At 37.9% G+C, this 8,901-nt stretch overlaps 1 protein-coding gene across 1 annotated transcript; it reads left to right on the top strand.

Moving 5' to 3' along the window:
- The first annotated feature begins 665 nt into the window (after positions 1 to 665).
- On the top strand, positions 666 to 8,088 carry LOC143941160 (uncharacterized). Its single transcript, XM_077463188.1, has 4 exons — positions 666 to 1,588; positions 1,675 to 1,834; positions 6,477 to 6,627; positions 6,747 to 8,088. The coding sequence occupies exons 1-4, from the start codon at positions 1,408 to 1,410 to the stop codon at positions 7,308 to 7,310; spliced, it is 1,056 nt and encodes a 351-aa protein (XP_077319314.1). The 5' UTR covers positions 666 to 1,407; the 3' UTR covers positions 7,311 to 8,088.
- The last annotated feature ends 813 nt before the right edge of the window (positions 8,089 to 8,901 follow it).

Here is an 8,901-nt window from a genome sequence, read left to right as displayed (position 1 = left end):
AATAGAAAAGAAAAGATTAGAATAGAATAGAAATAAAATAAAAAAATATAGAATTGACTAAAATAGAAAATAAAAAAATAAAATAGAATAGAATAACAAACAAACAATAGAATCGAAAAGAAAGAATATAACCATCTTATGAAATTCTAATTTTGAAAAGAATACATTTGAATTTGAATAGAATAAAATTCAATAGAAAATAAAATAATAGAATAGAACAAACACTAGAAAATAATAGAATAGAACAGATTGAATATAACATAATATATATAACAAATTGTTTCAAATTTTCAAATTTCAAATAGAATAAATTAAAATTTGAATAGAATAGAAAAGAACAGAAAATAATAGAATAGAAAATAAAAGTAAAGAAAAGAGTAAAGAAAAGGAAAAAAAATTTGAATAGAATGGAATAGAAAGAATTCTTCCAAAAGTCAAATTTAGAATAGAATAAATTTGATTTAGAATAGTATTCAATTTGAATGCAATTCAAATGGAATTGAATTAGAATTTGAATGTAATTCGAATTAATTCCAATTTTCCAAATTGAGTTCAGTTTGAACAAATTCGGACAATTTGAATTGATTCAAATTCAAAAAAGTGAAACAAATTCCGAAAATGAAATAAACAAATTCAACTAAACTCATTTATGTAAGTAAGGCCTCATGCACACGAGACGCAGTTAAACGCGCGTTCAGATGCAGTTGGACAGTTTTTTCAACTGCACCTGAACTCATTCAATGTTATCCTATGTGTCCATGCACACAGTCTCGTTTTTTTGCGTTTATATGCAGTTGCGTTTAATCTCGTTTTTCCAGAAGCAAAAAAATGCGTTCAGAGACAAAAATTTCTGCGTTTCAGACGCAAAACGGGGCTAAACGCGGCTAAACGCGGCTGAACGCGGCAACCGCGTTTAGCCGCGTTTGCGTTTATATGCGTTTTTAAAGGAACCCAATTTTTGGTACCTGAAAATTCTGAAATATGATTTAAACTCATAGAAAACAATAAAAAATGTTAGGAAAAAGTTGTAATTACTTTATATAATTCATAGAGTGTATTTACTTTGTGACACAATCCCATAATATCTCTAGTGTTTCCATTAGCTTGTACAATGAGGAATTCCTTCACTTCTTTGCCCCAAATACTCATCCAATTTCTAATCTAATCAGTGGCTCCACCTAGTCTGGCCAAGCCATAGCATTGTCATAGAAAAACTTAATGTCTAGTCAGCCCCCCTCCCCCACCATGTTTCCATGTAGAACACACATCCTTCATGAAACTGAAACTTTTTTCCACAAGCCACCCCCCTTCCCCCAAGCTAGGCTTGTCCACACCTTGGATTGCCATCTTTGAAGACACATCTCCTACACCTTGGATTGCCAGCTTTGAAGAAACATCTCCTAAAAAATGACTTCTGATGTGAGCCAAAACAACTTGATTGAAGTAATTCAAAATTATGTACAATTATGGGACAAATCCCATGAATTGTACCCTGACCGGATTGCCAAACAGAGGACATGGGAAAATTTGGCCAAAGACTTGACCCCAAACTGGGAAGACCTCTCCAGATCCCAGCAAGAAACTCGAGGTAAGTTCAATCTATATTTGGTCAAAATTTTGGGGTATGTTAATTTGTATTTTCAGTTTTTAAGTTGATTTTTAATCATTGCACAGTGGCATCATTTCAAAAAAGATGGAGATCTTTGGCCGACAGAGTAAAGAGAGATCTAAAAAAAGAAAAAGAATCAAACCGCAGTGGAGCCCAATCCACCTACAAAACCCACCCCTTGACTGTCCAATTGTCTTTTTTGAGGGACAGTTTAATTTCAAGAGCGTAAGTAAACTTAAATTTATTTATCAATTTATATTATTTTGTAACATTAATTTTTTTTTTAAAAGTAAAATTTTTAAAATTTTAACTTGAGATCTAAATTCTTAATTTTTTTATTTTAATATATGTTATTTATATTTTTAATTTTTCTATTATAATTTTTTCGGTATATTTTTTGTACAATTTTCTCTATTTTTTGTGTTTAAAATAGATTCTAATACATTTTTAATTTTTTTATTTTTTGAAGATAAATTTTAGACTGGATAATATAATATCCGTTAATATATTAAATTTAATTGTCAGATAATTGTGTTTAGTATGCATGTATGTATGTATTTATGTATGCATCTCAACCCACTGTCCCTCTCCATCACCCCCTCCTCTTCTCATATTCTATCTCACTCAGCCTCTCTCACTCCCTCCTCCATCTTTATTTCATTCAGTGCCTCTCCACCCCCCTCTCTCCCTCTGCTATTCTACTCCCTCTCCCCCCCTCTCACTCCCTCCTCCCTTAGTTCAGTCACTGCCTTTCCACCTCTCTCTCTCTCTCCCTCTGATCTTCTCACTCACTCACTCTAGTCCCCTCACCCTCCCCCTTCTTTCTTCATACACCTCTCCTCCTGGTCCTCCTTTCTCTCCATCTCCCATCCATTAACCTTTAAGTTATGTTAGGGGTTAGTGCTTAAGGGTGACAGTAAGGAAAGGGCATTGGTTATAGCTAAGGTCAAGGTTAAAGGGTTAGGGATTATGATTCGGTCCGGTGGTTATGGAGTATGGGTAGTGCTGAGGGTTATCAAATAGGGATTAGTGTTAGCAGGTAGGATTTTAGTTACCAAATAGGGGTTACTGTTACCAAATCGGGGTTAGGGTTAGCAATTGGGGTTTAGGGTTAGGGTTAGCAATTGTGGTTTAGGGTTAGGGTTATCAATTTCGGTTTAGGGTTAGCAATTAGGGTTAGGGATAGTGTCATCAATTAGGGTTTATGGTTACCAAATCGGGGTTAGGGTTAGCAATTGGGGTTTAGGGTTAGGGTTAGCAATTGTGGTTTAGGGTTAGGGTTATCAATTTCGGTTTAGGGTTAGCAATTAGGGTTAGGGATAGTGTCAGCAATTAGGGTTTATGGTTACCAAATCGGGGTTAGGGTTAGCAATTGGGGTTTAGGGTTAGGGTTATCAATTTAGGTTTAGGGTTAGCAATTAGGGTTAGGGTTAGTGTCAGCAATTAGGGTTTATGGTTACCAAATCGGGGTTAGGTTTAGCAATTGGGGTTTAGGGTTAGGGTTAGCAATTGGGGTTTAGGGTTAGGGTTAGCAATTTCGGTTTAGGGTTAGCAATTAGGGTTAGGGTTAGTGTCAGCAATTAGGGTTTATGGTTACCAAATCGGGGTTAGGGTTATCAATTGGGGTTTAGGGTTAGGGTTAGCAATTGTGGTTTAGGGTTAGGGTTATCAATTTCGGTTTAGGGTTAGCAATTAGGGTTAGGGATAGTGTCAGCAATTAGGGTTTATGGTTACCAAATCGGGGTTAGGGTTAGCAATTGGGGTTTAGGGTTAGGGTTAGCAATTGTGGTTTAGGGTTAGGGTTATCAATTTCGGTTTAGGGTTAGCAATTAGGGTTAGGGATAGTGTCAGCAATTAGGGTTTATGGTTACCAAATCGGGGTTAGGGTTAGCAATTGGGGTTTAGGGTTGGGGTTATCAATTTCGGTTTAGGGTTAGCAATTAGGGTTAGGGTTAGTGTCAGCAATTAGGGTTTATGGTTACCAAATCGGGGTTAGGTTTAGCAATTGGGGTTTAGGGTTAGGGTTATCAATTTCGGTTTAGGGTTAGCAATTAGGGTTAGGGTTAGTGTCAGCAATTAGGGTTTATGGTTACCAAATCGGGGTTAGGGTTAGCAATTGTGGTTTAGGGTTAGGGTTATCAATTTCGGTTTAGGGTTAGCAATTAGGGTTAGGGTTAGTGTCAGCAATTAGGGTTTATGGTTACCAAATCGGGGTTAGGGTTAGCAATTGGGGTTTAGGGTTGGGGTTATCAATTTCGGTTTAGGGTTAGCAATTAGGGTTAGGGTTAGTGTCAGCAATTAGGGTTTATGGTTACCAAATCGGGGTTAGGTTTAGCAATTGGGGTTTAGGGTTAGGGTTAGCAATTGGGGTTTAGGGTTAGGGTTATCAATTTCGGTTTAGGGTTAGCAATTAGGGTTAGGGTTAGTGTCAGCAATTAGGGTTTATGGTTACCAAATCGGGGTTAGGGTTAGCAATTGTGGTTTAGGGTTAGGGTTATCAATTTCGGTTTAGGGTTAGCAATTAGGGTTAGGGTTAGTGTCAGCAATTAGGGTTTATGGTTACCAAATCGGGGTTAGGTTTAGCAATTGGGGTTTAGGGTTAGGGTTAGCAATTGGGGTTTAGGGTTAGGGTTATCAATTTCGGTTTAGGGTTAGCAATTAGGGTTAGGGTTAGTGTCAGCAATTAGGGTTTATGGTTACCAAATCGGGGTTAGGGTTAGCAATTGTGGTTTAGGGTTAGGGTTATCAATTTCGGTTTAGGGTTAGCAATTAGGGTTAGGGTTAGTGTCAGCAATTAGGGTTTATGGTTACCAAATCGGGGTTAGGTTTAGCAATTGGGGTTTAGGGTTAGGGTTATCAATTTCGGTTTAGGGTTAGCAATTAGGGTTAGGGTTAGTGTCAGCAATTAGGGTTTATGGTTACCAAATCGGGGTTAGGGTTAGCAATTGGGGTTTAGGGTTAGGGTTATCAATTTCGGTTTAGGGTTAGCAATTAGGGTTAGGGTTAGTGTCAGCAATTAGGGTTTATGGTTACCAAATCGGGGTTAGGGTTAGCAATTGGGGTTTAGGGTTAGGGTTATCAATTTCGGTTTAGGGTTAGCAATTAGGGTTAGGGTTAGTGTCAGCAATTAGGGTTTATGGTTACCAAATCGGGGTTAGGGTTAGCAATTGGGGTTTAGGGTTAGGGTTAGCAATTTCGGTTTAGGGTTAGCAATTAGGGTTAGGGTTAGTGTCAGCAATTAGGGTTTATGGTTACCAAATCGGGGTTAGGTTTAGCAATTGGGGTTTAGGGTTAGGGTTATCAATTTCGGTTTAGGGTTAGCAATTAGGGTTAGGGTTAGTGTCAGCAATTAGGGTTTATGGTTACCAAATCGGGGTTAGGGTTAGCAATTGGGGTTTAGGGTTAGGGTTAGCAATTTCGGTTTAGGGTTAGCAATTAGGGTTAGGGTTAGTGTCAGCAATTAGGGTTTATGGTTACCAAATCGGGGTTAGGTTTAGCAATTGGGGTTTAGGGTTAGGGTTAGCAATTGGGGTTTAGGGTTAGGGTTATCAATTTCGGTTTAGGGTTAGCAATTAGGGTTAGGGTTAGTGTCAGCAATTAGGGTTTATGGTTACCAAATCGGGGTTAGGGTTAGCAATTGTGGTTTAGGGTTAGGGTTATCAATTTCGGTTTAGGGTTAGCAATTAGGGTTAGGGTTAGTGTCAGCAATTAGGGTTTATGGTTACCAAATCGGGGTTAGGTTTAGCAATTGGGGTTTAGGGTTAGGGTTAGCAATTGGGGTTTAGGGTTAGGGTTATCAATTTCGGTTTAGGGTTAGCAATTAGGGTTAGGGTTAGTGTCAGCAATTAGGGTTTATGGTTACCAAATCGGGGTTAGGGTTAGCAATTGTGGTTTAGGGTTAGGGTTATCAATTTCGGTTTAGGGTTAGCAATTAGGGTTAGGGTTAGTGTCAGCAATTAGGGTTTATGGTTACCAAATCGGGGTTAGGTTTAGCAATTGGGGTTTAGGGTTAGGGTTATCAATTTCGGTTTAGGGTTAGCAATTAGGGTTAGGGTTAGTGTCAGCAATTAGGGTTTATGGTTACCAAATCGGGGTTAGGGTTAGCAATTGGGGTTTAGGGTTAGGGTTATCAATTTCGGTTTAGGGTTAGCAATTAGGGTTAGGGTTAGTGTCAGCAATTAGGGTTTATGGTTACCAAATCGGGGTTAGGGTTAGCAATTGGGGTTTAGGGTTAGGGTTATCAATTTCGGTTTAGGGTTAGCAATTAGGGTTAGGGTTAGTGTCAGCAATTAGGGTTTATGGTTACCAAATCGGGGTTAGGGTTAGCAATTGGGGTTTAGGGTTAGGGTTAGCAATTTCGGTTTAGGGTTAGCAATTAGGGTTAGGGTTAGTGTCAGCAATTAGGGTTTATGGTTACCAAATCGGGGTTAGGTTTAGCAATTGGGGTTTAGGGTTAGGGTTATCAATTTCGGTTTAGGGTTAGCAATTAGGGTTAGGGTTAGTGTCAGCAATTAGGGTTTATGGTTACCAAATCGGGGTTAGGGTTAGCAATTGGGGTTTAGGGTTAGGGTTAGCAATTTCGGTTTAGGGTTAGCAATTAGGGTTAGGGTTAGTGTCAGCAATTAGGGTTTATGGTTACAAACTTGGGGTTAGGGTTAGCAATTAGGGATAGTTTTTGGTTTAATTTCGGGCTTAGGGTTTAGGGTTTGTATTGAGTAGTTGGGTTAGTGTTATGTCTACGTTTTTTTTTTTAGGTTGGTGGGTGGGGGTTTGGTGTTAGGGGATAGGCTTAGGGTTGTGAAAAATAAAATAATAAAATTTTAAAATGTGCACATGTCTAACTGTACTTAAACCTTATTATTTAAAGGACAACATCCAACATTTCAGAGGATGAAGGCAGTGTCCATCAGGATATAGTAAATGAGATGGAGGATGTGCCAAGTGCATCACAAGCGAGTTTATCTTTGGCTACAGTTCCAATTTCACGCGACCGTGAAACACCGGTTGCTTCTATACAGGTATAACACAACCTATGGTCTCTGATTTTTTATAGAAAAAGAATGTATCATCATTACTTTTGGTCATATAAGTGCAAGATGTATATGTCAATAACTGTATGTATTTTATTTTATTCAAGGGTGATCGCAGTCGATCTCCTGCAAGAAGCAGGCCAAGGGGGCGTCGGTCGCGTGACGTAGACCAGGAACCGACCAGGGTGGAAACCAACATTATTAATTTAGTAGAAGAGCTACGCCAGGAACGACATCGGAGCGATGTCTTCCTGGACCTAAATAATGGGCGCAGTATTTTTTGCCGTAGCCTATATGTAATTCTTGAACAATTGTCTGAAGACCGCGAGCGGCAATGCCGTGAAAACATTTATTGTTATATCGTGGCATGTCTAAATGCAGAAAGACAGTCGCGGCCCCCACCGCCACTGAACATTGTCCAAGGGGGGATGCAGAATACTCCTTTCATGGATATTCCAATCCAACGAGGTTCATCATATAGCCAGGGAGTTACAGGTAACGTCCTACACACACAGAGACCGCCAGCACAATATGCAATGTCGTCAACAATTGGCACACCATTTATGCCACAGACAATGTCCCAGCTCCCACCCCTTCAGCCACGGATGGGTAATCCTTCCCCCGTTGACGAAAGTTCACAGGATAACTACGGGACATATCATAACTTATAATTTAATTATTACAATTTGTTTTTTTTCCTTTATTGATCATATTATTAGTTAGCACTTTTCACACCCTTTTGCACTAAATTTTTTTGATATTTGCACTGTTTGAAAAAATGTTTGATTTTGAATAAATATTATACTGTTTGCACTTTTTGATTATAATGTATTTTATATTTTGTTTCAATTTTAGATTTTAAATTTTCTTTTAATAAAGAAATAATATTTGAAAATTATGAATTGGTGTCCATAAATATTAGATGTGTGGATAAGTTGAAATGTAATGAAATCTTTTATTTATATACATTTATATATATTTTTGGTGGCTCTATATTTAGAGAAGTGTTACATTATCACATCCTTTGTTTAATCTAAGACATTATAATCCCATAAGGTTTTACGAGATTACAGTATTCATGCCCATTCTCCATAATTTAAAGTGTTTATCGATGGTTATAATACAGTAACCTAGAAATTATATTAAAAAATAATTAGCAAGTGAAACAAAGTAACATGCTTAAATTAAAAAATGTAAATATAATTAAAAATTGGGACAAAGAAAAAATCCTTTATTGAAACTGAATGAACCACAGTAGCATTTTTCAAAAATGTCAATAACTTTGAGCTAGCAATCAGACTAAATATGGGTATCCTGCCAGGGCACGCTACCAACAGGTGAAACAAAGTATTCTGCAAAATTGTTTCGAATGGTCATTGCTCTGGCTGTTGGGCGTAGGTCCATGTATTGAATGTTCTGATTGGTGTTGGGAGGGGCAGGATCTGTGGATATTCTATCATTTTCAATTAAAAAGTTATGGAGAACACAGCATGCAAGTACTACTTGGATAGCGTTTTCAACATCTAACTGCATTGTACTTAGTAGTACCCGCCATTTTCCTGCACTTATCCCAAATGCACATTCCACAACGCGTCTTGCACGACTTAGTCTGTAATTGAAGATTTTTTCTTGATAACTATGTCCTTGTCCACTGTATGGTCTCATTATATTTTCTGAAAGCCCGAATGCCTCATCAGCCACAATGACAGCAGGTAGTATGGGCTCTGTAGTGTTGGGAAGAGGCCTCCAACCCGGAATTCCAAAGCAACCTTCATGTATTCGACGGCCCATGGACGATTCTCTAAAAATACGAGAATCCCCTTGACTGCCGTATGCTCCAACATCAACACATATAAATTTAGATTTGGCGTCAGCTAGTGCAAGCAACACAATTGAAAAATATTTCTTATAATTAAAGTACATAGAGCCCGACTTTGGTGGCTTTTTGACGCGTACATGTTTGCCGTCCAGTGCTCCAATACAATTTGGGAAGTTAGTTTTTTCCCAAAATTCATTAATTATGTTCTGCCACATACACTGTGTTGGAACTGGCATTACCTCTCTGTGTAGCACCTCCCAAAGTATAGTGCTGGTTTCTCGTACGACTTTGGAAATAGTGGAAACGCCCATTAAAAAATAATGATGTAGAGATGCATATGATTGACCGGTTGCCAGAAACCTAAATTTTAAAAAATAATAATTTATTAGATATAATGTCTTCATTAATAACAAGGATAAATATATATTTTTTCAATATAATAA

The sequence above is a fragment of the Lithobates pipiens genome, unplaced genomic scaffold (assembly GCF_037356315.1).
Source record: "Lithobates pipiens isolate NorthernLeopardFrog02 unplaced genomic scaffold, aLitPip1_a1.2 Scaffold_10, whole genome shotgun sequence".
Taxonomy (NCBI): Eukaryota; Metazoa; Chordata; class Amphibia; order Anura; family Ranidae; genus Lithobates; species Lithobates pipiens.
This window is presented reverse-complemented; position numbering and strand designations above follow the sequence as displayed.